At 36.2% G+C, this 19887-nt stretch overlaps 1 protein-coding gene across 10 annotated transcripts; it reads right to left on the reverse strand.

Annotated features, from left to right (window-relative positions):
- Positions 1-402: 402 nt before the first annotated feature.
- RFESD (Rieske Fe-S domain containing) lies at positions 403-18056 on the reverse strand. 10 transcript variants are annotated; one of them, XM_021008858.2, is made up of 6 exons: positions 17830-18056; positions 13031-13235; positions 6553-6735; positions 6427-6461; positions 4702-4767; positions 403-3209 (listed from the first exon to the last, which is right to left on the reverse strand). In XM_021008858.2, exons 3-6 carry the CDS (start codon positions 6728-6730, stop codon positions 2910-2912), a joined length of 579 nt encoding a protein of 192 aa, XP_020864517.1. In that variant the 5' UTR covers positions 6731-6735; positions 13031-13235; positions 17830-18056; the 3' UTR covers positions 403-2909. The 10 variants fall into 10 exon arrangements, with proteins under 10 accessions (XP_020864517.1, XP_078009248.1, XP_020864559.1 ...); XM_078153122.1 differs by lacking the exon at positions 17830-18056 and adding an exon at positions 13343-16397; XM_021008900.2 differs by lacking the exon at positions 13031-13235 and having other exon boundaries at positions 6553-6732.
- Positions 18057-19887: the final 1831 nt, after the last annotated feature.

The raw sequence follows: 19887 nt of genomic DNA on the forward strand, positions 1-19887 counted from the left end.
AAAATAAACTGAACCGTTTTATATATATATATACGTACAAGTGGTTTTCAGCATGAAAAAGAGAAAATAACATAGATATAGAAATCAGTGTAAATCTTCACTTTAACAAATCAATATTAATTTAGTAGATTGTGTGTGTTATAGCACAGCCTAGACTGTGGGTCCTTTTATAATAAATCTATATTTTTGAAATCTCTTTTGAATATCTTTCTAATAACTGAAATTATTTTTAAACATTTTAATGGAGTTTTATAAACTAACAAAATCCCTCATAATCCTTTTTATAAAGACAATGAGTATATGAGTATTCACAAGCTTCATAGTCCAAGACTATTTTGTCATTAATAATTACTTTCTGCCTCACTTTCTCAATCTGAAAAACGCAGAAGCAAACACTTGAGATTCTCGGGTGCTCATACTATTTAATAATAAAATATTACATTTACAATTAATTTGTATGGATAAGTTTATTTGTATACACAGCTTTATGGTAGCTAGATGATATAGTGTATAGAGAGCTGGACCTATAGTTAGGAAAACCTGAGGTTTAAATCCAATCTCATACACTTATTACCTATATGACCCTGACTGATTCACACAGGTAGTAAGTGTATGAGACTGGATTTACTGGGAGAGTCATTTAACTTGTGAGTCTGTTTGCCTCAGTTTCCTCATCTGTAAAATTGGGATATTAGAATCTACCTCCTAGAGTTGCTGTGAAGATCAAATTATATCATACTTGTGAAGTACTTAGTGTAATGTTTGACATACAGTAAGTTCTATATAAATGCTAGCTATTATGATTATGAAGTTCAAATCTTGTATGTAATCAAATACATAAAACTAATTAACTTTATAACTTTAAAAGAAAAAATGAAGTAGATTAATGCTAACACTTAAGGTGACCTCCATTTCATATTCTTAAAGTATATTTTCAAAGCTTAAAATGCATTACTTATAGGTTACAGAGAAATCATTCAAATTTAAGGCCACAAATAATACTCATGCTGCTTATCACAGGTACACGTGAGCTCTTTGAGGATAGGAACTGTTTCATTTTTTGTTTTTGTATCCCTAGCACCTAGCACAATGCCTAGCACTATTAGTGCTTAATAAATACTGTTGAATTGAATTGAGTTGAGTTAAAGGTAGTCCCCTGATTCCAAAGTCACTATCTTGCCGATGAGCTACACTTGTTTTATGTTGTATCTTTAACCTTTGGGATTAACATAAATAAATACATGTGATTACTAATTCCTTTTCTAGAAGGTCCTTGTTGTTGTTCAGTTGTTTTAGTCGTGTGTAATTCTTTGTGACCCCATTTGGGGTTTTCTTGACAAAGATCCTGGACTAGTTTGCCATTTCCTTCTCCAGCTCATTTTACAGATGAAGAAACTGAGGCAAACAGGATTAAGTGCTTGCCCCAGGGTCACACAGCTAGTAAATGTTTGAAGCCAAATTAGAACTCAGTTCTTCCTGACTCTAGGCTGGGTGCTCTATCCAATGTGCCATTTAACTGGCCTAGAAGTTCCTTACCCATTCTTTTAGTAATAAATTCTGGAAAATTCCCAGGAATTTGAGCCAAGTTCATCACCTTTCAGTTTACAACCAGAATCAATTCCATTTTTTTTCTTAAGAAAAGAAACAAACAAACAAACAAAAAACCCCACCAGGCCATTTGTTCTTCCTTGTCCTGCAGCAACTCTCACGTTCTCTATACTCTTTCAAAGAGCACTAACAATGGTTCAACAGTAATATCACAATAATCTGGGATACTTCCCAGGTGTGTCTGGGCCAAGTCACTTGAACTCATCCGCGGCAGTTAGTTGTTTTCTCTTATTATCTTCTTATTTATCTTGGGTTTCAACTTCCTATCATACTTTTGTTCTATCCTTTTCCGGTCCAAAGATCATTGTCCTTAGTAGAGAAAACAAACACAAGAATTGAACAGTTCTGCTCTCCTTGTGCCATCTGTTATCAGGGCCCCAGCTCACTAGAATACTGGTCCTATCTTTGAGCTTCCTCTTCTCAATTTGGATTAAACAAAATGTAACAAATCCCTTTCTGTTATGTCTAGCATTCCTTTCCAGCCTCAGATCTTTCCGAGCTTCAGTTTCCCAAACTTAAAGGACCATGACATGCTTTTGCATTAATCCTCTGATAAGTGCCCTTGCTTCCATTTTCTGTACATCTTTTATTTTACTTTTTAAAAAAATGATGTATTTTGTTCTTACAAGACCTGTATTCCTCAGTATATCTTTTCCCTCTCCCACCCAGAGAATCATCTCTTATAATAAAAAAGAAAAAATGGGAAAAAAGAAAAAAGTTTGGCAAAATCAATCACCATATCAACCAAAAGTGACATTACTCAATGTTTTGCACCTACAGTCTCCTGACTCTGCAAAGAAAGAAAGGAAGAGCATCCTCATATCTCTTTTGGGGGTTAAGTTTGATCACTATAATTACTCAGCATTTACTTTAGATTTTTTTAGTTGTTGTTGTTGCTGTTCTTTCGATCTACATTGTTGTACTAATTATGTATACTGTTTTCCTGGTTCTGCTGAAATCATTTCCTATGTCTTCTTATGCTTCTCTATGTTAATATTAATTCCATTATGTTAATTTCTGTTTCAATCAGTTGAAGTTAAAAGGCATTTACTTCATTTCCAGTTTCCTGAGGTACATCTTATTTTGTTTTTTGGTTTTTTTTAAGCAAAGTTATGTCAGTGAGTATTCTGATAAGAAGAATGTGTCATAGATTTTGTTTCACATTACATTCCTGTTTATGCTTCTCTGAGTTATCATTTTTTTATGATACATTTATACCATGTTAATTCTATTTATTGCTTTTTGTACAGAATTTTCTAAAATACTTTCCATACATACAAAAATATTTTGCTTCATTATTGTCATATATTTTTGAAATCAGGAACTTTCTTCAGAGTAGAGGGTCTTTGAATTACTTTAAATTTTCCAGTGGCATAGAAATCAGAATCACACTTAAAATCTGAAGCCTTAGAAAGAGTCACATAAATATGCCCATTTTTCACGGTCACAGTATGGGTCCTTTGCTTTACTCCTTTGGAACACCATTTGGGTACTGCTGATGGATCTTTAGGGTTTATAGATTGATACAGTCCTTCTCCTGTTGATAAAGTAATTTTGTATTTATGCCAGGGGCAAACAATACATGCTTGTCCATCAAAATCCTGGGGAAGAAAATGATGAAGCAGATATAACATTTTAGAATCTCAAATTCTCACATTAAACATAAAGATTTTTTAATGTAATTTTTATTTTATTTTACTTTTTTTCATCTAGCAAACATTTGTTTTCTCTCCTCCCACCGATCACTAATTGAAAAAAAAAGGAAAAACAAAACTTATCAAATTTGAATAGTCAAGCAAAACAAAATCTCACATTAGTCATGTTCAGAAATGTATATTTCAATCTGCATCTTGAGTCTTATCATCTCTCTGACAGGAGGTGAGTAGGAAGGCAACAAGATTTTTTAAATAAAAGCTAAATTAACTTGTATTTACTAAATGCCTACTACCTGTGAGGCACTGTACCAGGCGCTGAAGATACAAACACTAACATAGCAGTTCATGCCTCCAAGCAGCTTGAATTGTTTGGGTTTTCTTGCAGAGACTTGATTTACTTTAATTTGCATTCTGAGTCCATCAGTTCTCTATCTGGAGGTGGATAGCATGCTTCATCACAAGTATGTTGGAATTGTGGTGGGTCACTGTGTTGATTAGAGTTACTAAGTCTTTCAAAGTTGATTATATTTACAATATTGCTGTTATTGTATAAATTTTTCTTCTGGTGCTGCTCACTTCATTTTCTATCAGTTCATACAGTTCTTCCTAGGTTTTTCGGAAACCATCTAGTTCATTTCTTATAATATAATGGTATCCCATCACATTCAAATATCATAACTTGTTCAGCCATTCTCTAATTAATAAGCATCCTCAGTTTGTAATCCTTTGCCATAAAAGGACTGCTATACATATTTTTTGTACATATGGGTCCTTTCCCTCTTTCTTTAATCTCTTTGGGGTATAGCCCTAAAAGTAGTATTGCTGCAACAAAAGTTATGTATAACTGAATAGCCTTTTGGGCATAGTTTCAAATTGATTTCCAGAATGGTTAGACCAGCTCTACCAACACAGCATTAATGTACCTATTTTCCCACATCCCTTTCAACATTTGTTATTTTCCTTTTTTCGTCATTTTAGCCAATCTGGGGGTGTGAGGTAGTATCTCAGAGTTGTTTTAATTTGCATTTCTCTATTAGTGATTTAGAACTTTTTTTGTCAACTTTTTTTTTGGTGAGGCAACTGGGGTTAAGCGACTTGCCCAGGGTCACACAGCTAATGAGTATTATGTGTCTGAGACCGGATTTGAACTCTGGTCCTCCTGACTCCAGGGCCAGTATTCTACCTATTGTGCCACCTAACTGACCCTAGAGCATTTTTTTAATATGGCTATTGATGGGTTTGATTTCTTCCTTTGAAAACTGCCTATTCATATCCTCTGACTGTTTATCAATTGGGGAGCAGCTTATATTCTAATAGAGATCTAACTTTACTTATAAGCGTAGCGAAAAGTGTGTTGGGCCTGGAGTCATGAGAAATCTAGTTTTGAATCCTACCTCTGACACTTTACTAGCTTTGTAACCACGGGTAAGTCACTTACCTCTATGAGCCTTGATTTCCTCATCTGTAAAATGAGGATAATAGTACATACTTCACAGGGTCTTTGCTAGGATCGAATGATAAAATGTATATAAGGTGTTTTGTAAAGTTTAAAGAACTATATAAAAGTCAGCTATTATTAATAAAACCACACAAAAAAGAATTACTATATTGAAATTATTTTTAAAAAGCTCTTGACAGTTGATCACCCATCTGAAACATAAATGCCAAAATGAATGAAACAAAGATTTTTATGGTATGTAATAGGAAACTATCACATACTACCATGAAATATGTGCTAGAAGTACCTGAACAATTTTCTCCCTGAAATAAGAGATCTTCAAAGTGTTTTTACATTTAGTTAGTAAATCTTGGTTTTAGGTCATAAGTACTAACCATGTACCTGGGATATACGGTATATAACATATGTTCAATACATGTTTACTGAATGAACTCAACTGAGGCAGCTAGGTTATGGATAGAATGCTAGTCCTAAAGTCAGGAAGACCTGAGTTCAAATCTGGCCTCAGATGTCAGATAGGTTAAGCTGTGTGACTCTAGACAAGTCACTTAACCTCTGTCTACTTCAGTTTCCTCAACTGTAAAATGGGAATAATGATAGCCCCTACCTCCCAGGATTATTGAAGATCAAATGAGAAAACATTTGAGAAGCTTTTAGCACAGTGCCTCGCACACAGTAAGCGCTTACTAAATGCTTGTTCCTTTTCTTTTTCCTCCTCACACTACAAAATTCAAAATGAAATTCATAGATTTTTATTCCCAGTTCCACTACAGAACCAATGTGTGATACTGAGAAATCTATCTGTTGGAGAAATATCTTACCCATTAAAGATACTTTAAATGTTGCATTTGTAAAGCATTAAAAAGTGTTAAGTATTTATAAAGCAAAAAAAAAATGAAGTCCTTAGATAATACAAAATGCTCTATTCCTTTTCACCTTCAAGAGGTTACAAGAATGAAAACAAGCTCCACTTGCTACTTGAATTATGACTCAATTTTCTAGTTTCAATGTGAGTCTAAGTAAGAAACAGAAAATGGGAGGGCCAGGTAACAGAAGGACCTTGTGACTTCTAGGGCCCCTATAGGACAACATGTAAAGGAGGAATGTTAACAACTCTGGAAGAGTGAGAGAAAACTCTATAGCTTGGGCATAGTTCTATGCTTGAACATGGACATGAACATCACGCCTAACATGAACATTAATTAAGATGCCCTTCAAATTTCATCCACCTGGTCTAATAGCCAGCATTAGCTATGGAATAAATTCTAAATGAAAGTTGTGAATTTACCATCTATCACACTGCCCTAATATCTAGCAATTTCTTAATAACACTCAATTACTAAGCTCACATCTAGGTTAAGGATGAACCAGACAGATAGAAAGTTGAGATGAAACCTTGCATGAGGAGGAAAGGTAGCGCTGCTCACTTTTCGTATGGAGTAGAGGGGAACAACAAGAACTGAGAAAAGGGGCAGAATAAGAATGCTGGACAGTTTTCAAACTCTTCTGTAGTTGAATCTTAAAAATATGGCTTATGTATTGTGTAATATGAGTTTGAAAATATTATATTCTAAAGTAAAATATAATTTTTATGTTCCCTACTAGTTTTGAAAGCCAAAAGATTAACAAAATGCTAAATAATGAAAATATTAAGAAATTAAATAGAAAAAATAATCAGGTTATTGAAGGTGGGTTTGTACATACCTCTATTTCTCCCAAATGTAAAGGTCCTCCTGAATCTGAAATATAAGTGAATACAACATCTGGTCAACAAAAATAGTTTCATAGTTAACTATATAACCACAAAGAGAACATACGTAAAAATCTTACGGTAACAGCGAATGTCCATAGCATGATATTCTCCTTTGTGAAAGAAAATGACAACTTCTCTGTCATGGACTACAGCTGTCATTCTTTGAGATTTTTTAATGTCTTCTTCTCTACCAACATAGACAGGAGAATTATCTTCTATTGTCTTGGGATCTTGTGTAGAGCTTGGCAGATCCATGTCTGCTAAATAAAATAAATGGAAAAAAATTACACTAAGTAACTATTAAGTACAGTCTTTCTTAGTTCAGGACCTTAACAGTACAGTTAATTATATTGCACAAAAAACAGATTTCTTCCAGATGAATAAGTGACTTTCCTTGATCAATATAAAATTCTTATAGACACAGAATCATTATCGGCTCTTATAAAGTAGGCATTTTATTTTTTCCTAGGATAACTAGTAACATTAGGTATGCTGTCTTACCAAGAGTTTCCACATTCTTCCTCCTCCATTGACCTAATATCTCTAGCAAAGCCACTTTTCACAGAGGGAACACCAGTAAATTATTGCTAACTTCTTCCCAGGGTGGCAGGAGCCACTTTTGGAGGCATTCCTGGTTTTCTTTTCTACTGTGGTGGTGGCAAATGTAACTTTCAGAAGGTGCAAAGAAACTTCCACAGCCTTTTTAAAGCCTGTTGTGTTTTATTTGGTAATTTAAAAATGTTAGGAAAAAAGGGTCTGGTCTAAGAAGCAAGGTTTTTGAGGAAGGGTACCTAAAAGGAATAAGTAAGGTTCTTCAATAGAGGAATAATTTCCAGGATAGATAGGTTCTAAGTTTATTAAGGCCGAACTGTGTATACAACTGTTGCATGCCATTATTATATAAAGGGCAGCTCAGAATTATATAGAAGGCAGAAATCATACAGGTACTCAAAACTTTAGCACTCTAGACCACTGGTTCTCAAAGTATGGTGTGGGGACCCTTGAGGGTCTTTAAAACCCTTAAAGGAAGAGTCTGTGATTTTATAATAATAACTGAGATATTACTTGCCTAATTAAAATCCTCTTCCCTTTTTCAACCTCATATCTGAGGCTAGATTTTCTTCATATATGTCAACCAAAACAATATATTGCAATAGATTGAATGCAGAAGCAGATATGAGAATCCATCTTCTATAAAGCCAGACATTAAAGAGATTTGTAAAAATATGTAAAATAATGCTACTCTCTTCACTAACATCCTCAGTAAAAAACTAATTATTTTTGTTTTGGAAAAGTTATTCATAGAAAATATTAATGTTAACATGGAATAGGTTTATTGTTATTTGAGATGAATAAATGAACATTTAAAATTTTCATCAATTTTAATTTCTAAGACAAAAAATGTTGGTAGATATAACCATATTAATAAAAGCTCTTTGGGATTCTTGATAACTTTTAAGAGGTAAAAGGCTGCTGAGACCAAAAGGTTTAAGAACCACTATTCCAGACCATAGTCTTTGGCAGGGAGGAATTAAGGACAGTTAGTGCTCGCAAGTGTTATAGAAGCAATTAGCGTGTTTTCCTTTAAATTAAGAATTAGCTAGAAGAGAAGGAGGAAAAGGAAGAAAACAGAAGTTGTGAATTCAAGGCATAAGAGAAGTAAAATTTGGAGTTTTAAAAGTAATTATAAAAGTACTTAGTTTGTATTTACTTGTAATTTTTCTAACCAATACTTTTATTAGAACATTGTTACTTATAAGAAGAAATCTTTTACTGACTTGCTGTGTGATTTTGGTCAAATTACTCTCAGGGCCTCAGTTTCCTTTTTAAATTTTTTTTTTCATTTTTAGGCAATTGGGGTTAAGTGACTTGCCCAGGGTCACACAGCTAGTAAGTGTCAAGTGTTTGGTCTGAGGCCACATTTGAACTCAGGTCCTCCTGACTTAAGGGCTGGTGCTCTATCCACTGTGCCACCTAGCTGCCCCTTCTCAGTTTCCCTTTTAAAGAGGAGATTTGAATAGATGAAATTTAAGTTCCCTTCTAGCTCTAAATCTGTGATCTTTTGACAATGAGAAGCAACGAAATTTCAGTCAAATAGAAAGGTCAACATTAGTAACATATTGTCAAAATTAAAGGACATGTCTATTCTGTTATTAGTAAGTGGATTTTAGGGAATGTGCTTTTTTTTTTGAAAGGGGAGAATGGGGAGGTGTTTTGATATTTGTTGGGAAGTGTTTATTATTTAAAAACTGTATTAATATTTTTAGAATAAAAGTTTCTGGGGCCAAAATTTTTCTCAGCTGTTGGCCAACCTTCTGGTAATAAGCCTTTCCAAGCTTAATTAGACTAGTCTTTGTATGACAAACACAGAATCCATCACGGGGGCCTGTACTTGAAGTCTTTCCAACTTAATACAACTTTCTAGAGCTTGAGCTCTACCATGTAACAAAGAAACACTGCAGCAGGACTTTAATGGTGGATTGCTGATACATAAAAAATAACTAGCAATTCCAAGATAAAAGATGGGCTGGTAATAAGGACTAAATATTAAGATAATAATGCTGTGAAATAAAAGCAATGCTTAGATCCCTATTTTGAATCTTTCATAACTTGACCAAATACAATCACAGGCAGAAATTCTCTCCAAAAACCTAAGGAAAAAATATTTAAAAGAGGTTAAATAAAACTAAGTTGAACACTATACTATTATAATGACTAAATTAACCCTCAGAGAGAGGTAAGAGGATGCACTTCCCTTTCTTCATTTAAAAAATAGTGGGGCAGCTAGGTGGCACAGTGGATAGAGCACCAGCACTGAAATCAGGAGGACTTGAGTTCAAATCCAAGCCTTAGACCAAACACTTGATTGAATAAACAAGAAAGAAAAAATAGAATTCTTGAGCTTGATTGACATGTTAGTTTTGCTGAGTTGCTTTTTTATCTTTTATTTATTTATTTGTTTGTTATGAGATGGCTTGACAGGCAGGGGAAAGGGTAGACATTATATAAAGAAATGAAAGTGATATAAAAACAAAATATTTTAGACCAGACTCATGATTTCACTGTGAGCTTCCTATGAGCAAAATCCTACCCACTATTCAGAACCTGCTCTGCAATTTGGAGAGTTTAGAGAGTTCCTGAGCCCACTGAAAAGATAAAGTGACTTGCCCAGAGTCAAATAGCAACTTTATGTCTGAAACAGGGCTTGAACCACTGTCTCTGACTGAAAGTCAGACCTGTTCCTTCTCCACTGTGCCATGCTGAAAATAAGACATTAATAATAAAATTTTTAATGGTTCAGTCCAAAAACAAACTTTGAAAAGCCATTAAATTCTTTATGTATCATGCTTGATAGACAAGCATACAGGTCTATCAAACAAAAGAAGCAACAACCCAATAATCAGTTGCTCTGGCTTATGGATTCTTAAACTACCTAGATTATTCTTTCCCTACTGAAGTTACTTTTTATAACTAGTTTATTTGTACTTCTACTAGAAGATTAGCAAGTGTGATAAGGTAGTCAAATTTACTATTAAGTTGTGATGATAAATCTGATTATCTAAAAAGTTGAAATTTTTGTCTTAAGTTTTCAGATTAAATGTGGATTTAAGTTTTTCATGTTTTTCCCTATTGTCTAGGGTAAATGAGAGTAAACTATTTCCTTAAAAAACAAACAGAAGTCTTTTTCCTCTAAAATACACATACAAAATCCAATGCATTCATTCAAATGATTTTTACAAAAAGAATTGCTAAATTAGAGATTATGTAAATTCCTAAAAATATTGGAAAAGTTTATTTCCTAAGTAAGAGTTAGGCAACAAGAAAAAGAGGAGGGGTAGAGAGAGAGCCCCAGTTGCTTTCTTTTGGACTTCTGCAGTGAAATGCTAGAGGATCAAGGACCTTCGACTCACAGACTGGACTCCTGCACTATAGAGGGTCAGTAAAAGTTGACATAGTAGAGTGTCTCACTTCTTCACAGTGAAAAGCCGTATAAAGCTATTTTATGAGGAAATATCTAGGTGCTTAGTAAGTGTTCATAATATCTTGAGCCTCAGCTCAAGTCATTAGCATTTAATCCAATCTTCCTCTTTTTTTTTTTGGCTAGGCAATGGTGAGTGTTATGTATCCAAGGCTGGATTTGAACTCAGGTCCTCCTGAATCCAGGGCCAGTGCTCTATCCATTGCACCGCCTAGCTGCCCCTAATCTTCCTCATTTTACAAATAAACCCAGACTTAAAGAAGTTAAGATCACACAAGTGGTAAACAGCAAAGTCAGAATTTTAACCCAGCTCCTTTCTACAAATTCAGGTCTCATCATTCCACTATACCATCCTGACATGCATTGAATTGGGAGTTATGTAGATAGGAGAAATCAATTATAGTTCCCAAATTTAAAATACCTTTTCTGGAGATTTAGGTTATGTGTTAATGTCTAGAGAGTCACTTTGTCTCAAGGGGAAAGTGGGGAGAGGGATTAAATACTTTATCTTCAAAGAATATTCTTCCACAACACTGATATGAAGACTTTAGAGAGTTCATTTAGAACTGAGCATTGAGGGAGAGAAAGCACAAGGTAGTTATATAATTAATTTTCCAGATTTTAAGAAAGTAGAAAAACCAGTACCATAAAAATAATGAAATGCATAAGATGTGGGATAACATCGAAATTACAGCAATTAAGTCCAAAAGAAAGTAAAAACAAAATACAATATTTTCTTAGTCATGGGAAATAAAATTAGCAAATTCACAGGAATCTACAACAACAGTTTCAACTTCTTTCAAGGCTGGGAGAAAAGGCTAAAGTGGACTTTTTTTTGGCAAGAGATGATAAGAACAGAACAAGAAAGCTGTAGGTGGAATGATAAAGGTTTAAGGAACTTTATTTACTCTTTTTCACACTATGAAATACTTATCTTGTCATTTCATTATAATTGGTTTCTTTGTGTACAATAGAAATGCTATTACTTGTTATATTTAGTGACTTCATAATTAACAGCTCCATGTCTTAATTAAAAGTTGTGACTATCCTTGCCCATTCAGACTATTGTAAACAAGACCAGTCCAATTACTGTCATTTTAAATATATTATTCATATTTCCCTACATATTTTTTAATTTATCTTAATTCCATATTAAAATAACACAATCTTAACAGAAAAAAATGACAAATTAATTCATCCAATTGTTAGTATTGAGAAGGAAAATAGAACAGTAGCCATCACTTCTCTTAAAATTTTTTTTCTCCTTTCTCTAACTTTGAGTGATAATACTGTACATAACAAACTAGATAACTAATTCCAGGGGTCTCACAATCTATGTTAGACACAGAGGAGATGGAGTATACACTTAGGATAAATATAATTATAACACATTAAACTCAAGTCTATTAAACTCTAAGGGCTTCCTAAGCATCTATAAGTGAATATCTCATACAGAAGAGCCAAAGAAGACATAATGAAAGCAGGAAAACTAAAATTACTTACCAGTTACTCCACAGTACACAGGACTAAGTTCAAATTGTTGGGACTTGGCCAACATAAAGTTATCAGAACTTCTAAGATGGCCACACCCGTGCCTTCTGCTTCGGAGTAAATAAACCTTAGAAATTTTTTTTTCTTTAAATGGTAGCTCATTTATTTCTTAGTGCTATTCCTCAATTTACAATTTAAAAGAAAAGGAGGAAGAGCACACATTTCCCATATACCTTTTAAAACAAATTCTTAAGAAACATCAAATAAAATGAGCATTTCTGTTTACACCATAAAAGAAAATCGATACAGTATGGCAATTCTTTATTGCGTAGAGCTTTTCAAGTATATAACAAATTCAACGTTACTTTAAAAGCTGTCCTGCTTATCTGACTTCTTCTTTAGCAGAGACTCTTACCCTTATTTTTTGTTCTTCATTCTCAAAGAGTACCGTGACTTTGAGGAAGGTGATGTCATGACTTACAAGTGAATTAGATTTAAGTGAGGCAGGGCTATGCAAAGTCACCAGCCCCAGAACCATCTGGGTCCAGTGGCAAGATATAGATCAGGAGGACTGGAGTTGGCCTGGGATGCAATGCGAAACCTTGGCCTTTTTAAGCTAAAGTCTTTCCCAGATCTCAGTTTGTCTGAGGCAAAGCACATTCAGTGATGTATTTGATCAAATGTGGACTCCACAACATTCAAGACCAACCAGTACCTCACTAACCTCTATTCTCTAGTATATTACAATAGAAAAATACCAGCTTTGGTGTCAGATAGGCTTATTACGTATTCGATCTTGGACAAGTCCTCATCTACAGAGTAAAGATATTAGATTAGATAACCACTAAGATCACTTACAGCTCCACAAATATAACTCAGAAGAACAGAAGCTCCAGCCATATTCAGTTCTTGAAACTTTCTAGTTCTCATTTCTGTATCTTCCCACATATTGCCTCTCCCTCATCAATTCATGTCCCTCACCTCTGCAACCTGCCTTGAAACTAATTTCCTCTGGGAAACTTTCCATGATTAAACTCTACATGACTACTCAATAGTTATATACTGTAAATTCTATCTTAACTTACATTTGCTAACGTGTTACTCTATAATATAAAGTGTCTTCAATTCTTGCTGTGTTCTTTCCTGTGTTCTGTTGTCCAAACTGCACTGTAAATTCCTTTTTTGCAGGTACTATAGTATCTTCTATTTCTTTCTGTCCCCCAGTGATAGTTGCTGGGTAGGGTTCAGCATATTATTCGATTAACTGAGGTGAAAAAAGACACTATATACCTGTTAAGCAACAGAACATAGAAAAATAGCTCCTGAAATTTCAAATGTGAATAGAAGAGTGTTTAAATTTCTGTAGATTAAAATTCATCAAGGATATATTTGCTTACTTGAAAAGTAACAACATTGTTGAAAACTTGCTAAAGCTTGGAAACTGTAAAAACATGTAACACGCTATTGAAAATACCCTAAAAATAAAAATTTCATACAACACAAAGGTAGGAGGCAAAAAGTTGTATTATTCTTCATCTTGAAAAAGACAGTATGTCAAGTCAACAAGCATATACAAAGAGTGTATTGTGAGTCAGGTACTGTGCTAAGCAGTAGGGATAAAAGAAAGGAAAAAAACATCCATTCCCTCAAAAGGCTCAAAATCTAGAAGGGGAGATGACATATAAACAATTATGTACAAACAAGATATATACAGGGATAAACTGAACATAATCTCAAAGAGAAGGCACTAGTATTAAGCAGTGCATATATTTATATATGACTGATTTTATATGTATGTGTGCATATGTATGTATGTCAAAAAGCCACATTCAAGGACCTAGACTTGGACTGAGTCCAAGTTTTACAAAACAAATCATTTTATTAAAGGGATTTATTCTGTGAAGTTTCGATGCAGTCAAAGGGCTGCATTGAGGACCTAGAGGACTACAGGTGGCCTGGAGGTAGGTTTCCCACCCCTGGGTTAAAGAGTTAAAGCCCAAGGTCATACAGCTGGATGGTAGTAGAGGCATAATAAGAACCCAAGTCTCCTGGCCCGCAGTATAATTTTCTTTTCACTAACACTCTTATTTAAAGTAATCAGTATGCATTCATCAGAGCACAATCTCATTTCCCGTCAATCTAGATTTTCTCATTGAAGATGAATTCACGGTCTTTAGACACATAAAAGACATTATATGTGTATATAAGCACTATTTGCAGTTCTACAGAGGTAATTCTGCAAATACAACATAGGCAGATGGTCCTTATTTATGTTTGGACTTGTCCACATGAGGAATTTTTCAGACAAAAGGAAGCTCTAAATCTACATTTAAAGAATGGGAAGGAATATTACAGGTCATCTGGTCCAACACACGCCGTAAGTAGCATGGAAGTTATTTAAAAGAGAAAGGTTGGTTGGTTCTTCTCCACATGCAAAACCATAGAATCAAATGATTTTGAGTTGGAAAGTTCTTTAGAAGTCAGTTGGTCTGGGCTTTCCCCTTCCCTCTTCTACTTTATAGTTGGGAAAACAGCTTAAGAATGGGTAGAATCACGGGCAGTTAATGACAGAGCCCGGACTATAACTTGGGTCTCCTGATTCCCAACCTGTTTTTCCTTTCATAACACTGTATCTCTCAACAACTTTGTGGTACAGTATACACAAAACATTGAAGTTTTTATGTACGTAATCAATATCTCGGCTATGTTCATATAAAAAAACAAATTGAGCATAAAATAACCAAGCTGATGAAAGAAAAGAAAATCCTGTGCAATGCGGTTTAGCAGCATCCACGAGAGAATCATAGACTATAGCTATCTGTATCTTTATACTAAATTTCATATTTTAGTCTAAAATTCAGTTCTAACAATAGCTGTCTTCTGACTTCAACCTCTCTGGACTTTAATTCAAATTACTTAACCGCTCTGGAGTTCAGTTCATCTGTAAAATAATGAGGCTGGATTATAATGGACTCTTAAGGCCCTTAAATCTATGATAAGAATTATAGTATCACAGAATGTGAGAGCTGGAAAGGACTTCAGTGACCATCTAACCTAATCTACCTAGAAGTAGTGGGGAATATTCTAACAACCTAGCACGTCAAAATCTAGCTTCTGCTTAAAGACTTCTATAGAGGGAAATTTACCTCTCCAACAAGTTCATTCCATTTTTTTGGACTGCTCTAATTGTTAAGCCTACATTTGACTCTCTGCAACTTGCTTTTTTTTTTTTGGTTTCTTTTCTGGTGAAGCAATGTGTTAAGTTACTTGCACAAGGTCACACAGCTAGTAAGTGTTAGGTGTCTGGGGCTGGATTTGAACTCAGGTCCTCCTGACTCCAAGGCCAGAGCTCTATTCACTGCGCCACCTAGCTGCCCCACCTCCACAACTCTCATCTATTATTCCTAGCTCTGACCTCCACAGATAAATCCAACAAATCACATTACAAGCTTTCAAATACTTGAAAACCACTCTCACGTCTTTCCTGAGTCTTCCCTCTCCTATAGGCTAAACATCCCTAACTCCTTCACTGGATCTCCATATGATATAGACTTAAGGTCCCTTCTTCATCCTGACTGCTTGCACTGCATCCAGCGCCACCTCCAGTTGTCGATCTGTATCTGACTGGCTCCCGATGAGAAAGTGACTTTTCACAGCCCTCCTCCAATTCACTTGCATGTCATAGCACTACCTCCCTGAAGGACAATCAACTACAACAATGGTTGCCCCACTTTGGACGCTCTTCGGCTCATCAAAGTCCTATGTCTTCCTCCCTCAAAATGAATATACTACTAGATGACACTTGGGCAAAGTAGTACATCAACATCATTCTGTTTCTAGAATCTAAGCTCTCAGTGCTGCTCAAGATTTCACTAGCTTTTTTTGGTGGCCACATCAGACTGATGATTCATATAGAGCTTTCAGTCCCCAGAACTTTTTCAGAACAACTGCTGTCCAACTAACCGTGCTCCCTCCATCTTGTACCTGTGAAGTTGATTTATTTTTATAGTTCAGTGCAAGACTTTACATTTATCCCTCCTGAATTTTATCATATCAGATTCAGCCCAAGGCTCTAATCTGCCAAGATCTTTTAGGATCCTGGCTCAACCAGTGTGTTAGCTATCCTTCCTGACTTGGTGCCATGGGCAAATCTGATGATCTGACATACAAATGTACTAACATAACTGTATAGTAAACCACAAACTAATTGGTTTATATTGGTGCAAGATTTTTTTTGTTTGAAGCTGTGCTTTTTTGGGTAAATAAATGAGTCACCTAAATTAGTATATGTGCATATACACATATACTTATTTACATGTAAATTTTTAAAAAATCATTAAAACAATTTTTTTGAGTTCCAAATTCTCTACATCCCTCCCAGGCTACCTCCCTCCTAGACAGGACAATGATATCGACTATACATATGAAGTCACGTAAAACATTTTTGTATTACCCATGTTGCAAAACTGACCAAAAAAGTAAAAAAAAAGTATGCATATATATATATATATATATACATATATATATATATATACACACACACACACACACACACACACACACATACTTATTTAGGTGACTGGCTATATATATATATATGTGCATATATACATATACATACACACACATACATATAAAAGGAGCTGGGAGGGGGCAGCTAAGTGGGTGGTGCGGCCCTTTAGTCAAGAGGACCTGAGTTCAAATCCGACCTCACACCAAACACTTGATACTTACTAGCTGTGTGACCTTGGGCAAGTCACTTAACCCCAATTGCAAAAAAAAAAAAAAAAAGAAGCCCTGTCCTTCAGTCTCTAAGGGACAGTGGTTTTCAGAAAAGGAATCTTGCCTGCTTGCTTTCTGGATCTGGAGTAGGAACAGCAAAGTCCTATTTTTTTTCCCCAGAGCAATGAGGCCCTATATCCAGATTAGGCAACCCTTTCCTCTATATTCTTAGCTTTATATGCTGAGCAGACAGCTACTTCCGCTATATGCTGAATAGGCAACCCACCACTCCACAGCCTACCAGATCACCAGCGACTTTGTGGTCTAGGAACTTTCCCAATACCAGGCAAGCACAATAAGACTCCTCAATGTCCCAGAGTAACTTGTGATGTCAAAGTCTCATTTACATCTTATGAATATGGTAATGGATGACTCTCGAGAGTAAAAGTATAGCTATTTCAAGATAGCCACCTGGAAGACCCAGTACAGCGCAGGCGGAAGTCTAAGTTACTCCCTCTTCAGCTCTGACTTAAGCAGGTCCCCATTCCCCTCCACCCAACCAACCACTGTACTGAGCTGCTTCCTTCGTTTGCTTTTACGATAATAAAGCCGTGCTTGGAAGGCCTCTGGCCTTACCGACTCCTAACCAGCTCTCCCACTGCAGATTAAGCAGATCTGAATTGTGAAGGTTCACCTTTGAACTTCTGGGCTCAAAACCTAACTCTCCTAAACTCCCAGTGCAAGTTATTTGATTTCATTAAACAAGCCTCAGTTTCCTCCTCGGGAAAATGAGGGAGTCGAATTTTAGTGTCTCTAAACTACGTTCCACATTCAAACACCACGAACGGAGACCAGCCTGGGGACTGTGAGGTAAATGGTAACAAGGCCAAGAATCAGCCCGCGGACTCGGGACGACCGAGAAGTCTCTGCCCCTCTCCCCGTCATGGAGACAAGGGCCTCCTCCCCGCTTCGACATCTAAAGGCCGCGCCAGGGAGAGGGAAGTGCCCCGCGCGCCCCGCGGCCCCCAGCCGCCAGCCCACGCGCCCGCCGGAAGTAGGAAGCAGTTCAGCCTCCTCGAGCCCTGCCCCTCCCCCCCGTCCACCCGCGAGGATGGAGCGTGCAAACCCCGCGCTTAGCTCCTCCCCCTCCCCGCCCCCCAACCTCAGTCCAGGGAAAGGAAAGCAGCGCCACGCGGGGCAGCGGCCCTGAGAGCCGTGGTGGGGGTCCAAGTAGGTTGAGGCCTTCGGGCGGTCCCTTCTCCGCGGGGGCGGAGCGACATCATGCACGTGACACGAAAGGAGAGTCTGGAGGCTGGGTGGTGCTGCCCTGTGGTGGGCTATTAATTTGTGAAATTCTCCTTCGTCCTCGCCTCGCCTCCTCCCTCTGCCTTTTGAGCTGCTCTAGACCACGTGGTGTATAGTGTGCCTGGTCAGGGGACTCAAGTTCGAATCCCGCTTCAGACACTTAACTGTGTGACCCTTGCAAGTTGCTTCCTCATCTGTAAAATGGGATGATAATAGCGCCTGCCTCCTAGGGTTGTTGTGAGGACCAAATGAGAGACTATTTCTAAAATGCTTTGAAAACCTTAAAAGTGCTTATGTGAATGACAGCTATTGTTAATATTATTATTCTTGCTCCTCACTCTTGGTCACCACGGAAACAGTGACAGACCGGCTTGGTGTGTCCTCACATCCACCTCTTGCAAGCCCCTTCAAGGCTCAGCTCAAGTGCCACGTTTAAGAAGCCTTTCCTGATTCCCCCAGTTCTTACTGCCCAACCTCTCACCTTGTATATAGCACCTGTATTTATTCAAGAATATGTCTCCACATAGTGGTAGCTCCAGTAAAGGATTTAATAAATGCCAGTGGTTGGGATCAACCAGGCTAACCAGATTTGGAATCAAATGTTCAGCTCCTGTTTATTATCGGTATGACCCAGGGAACGTGACTGCAAGTCTCTGCCTAATTTGTAAAATGCCTCCAAGGGATTAGATGCTTTAGGTGTCTTCTGCCTCTAAATGTTCTGATCTTAGGGATACAACCAATTAAAGAATCCCTTTACAATTCCACAAGACAAGAGATTCAGCCTCTGGTTACTTCTGTGATGACCACCAATCTTTTGTATTTTTCCTCAGCCCATTTTTTAAAAATACAATTAGTATAGCCTCCATCCATGTATTCTGAATGGCTTGCATTGTAGGCTCAATTGAAAGACATTTTCATATAGGTAAGCTTGACTTTTTCTGGGCCTTGTTAATTATTGATTAGGCATGATACTTTATTCACTTTTCACATCAATCCAAGAAAAGTTATTACTGATTAAATATGATACTTTATTCACTTTTCATATCAATCTAAGAAAAGCCAAATTTGTTCCCAAAGATATTCCTGAGTTCCTTGTGTTTTGCAATGGCAATGAAATCCATTTACTGTAACAGTTTTGATGTGAATAGAAATTTATTGGATTCTCAAATCAAGATTATTCATTATTAACAACCAGTCATTGGATGGGAAAAAAAATATCAAAGGCATTGTGCTGAGGATTGAGCCAGGTGCCAAGAGATTCAGGGAAATATAGGAATTCAGGAAGCATAGTACCTTGTCTTCAGAGTGTTTATAATCTAGTTGAGGAAACAGAACTATAAAGATAATTTGAATATATTCACTTAATATTTTAAAAAGCAAATACTCAACCACCATCACATTACAATAATTCCAATAATAAAATTCCATTTTAATAAATAAAAATAATACATGATAAATGAAATAAACTATATACATAATCACAGGATATGAGAACAAGAACAATATCTCTGTAAGTAGTAAAATTACTTCTCGATTAAATAAAAAAATCAAAGTAATTATACTTTGCTAAAATAGTAAAAAAAAAGTTATCCATATATATTCACTTTATGCATTGTCTTGTTCCTGTGATGTGCTCAACATATATATCCTTGCTCCATTTAATTGCAACCTACACCATTAATTTTCTCATAAGATTTCTGTATCTCTGCCCAATTTTTATTGTGGATCCTGACCTCCCAAAGGTCCATGATAGTTATATCACTACAATCTGAGGTTGCATAGTATAATGACAGAATTAGAGGTATAGCCAGTAAGTGCTACATGTCTATTCAGAAAAGAGAGATAGAAATCCAAGGGCTTAGAGTACTTTATGAAGGCTTCATGGAGAAAGTCTAGACAGGATCAAGGCGACCTG

This window comes from Phascolarctos cinereus, unplaced genomic scaffold, assembly GCF_003287225.1.
Source record: "Phascolarctos cinereus isolate Bilbo 61053 unplaced genomic scaffold, phaCin_HiC Scaffold_4;HRSCAF=312, whole genome shotgun sequence".
NCBI lineage: Eukaryota > Metazoa > Chordata > Mammalia > Diprotodontia > Phascolarctidae > Phascolarctos > Phascolarctos cinereus.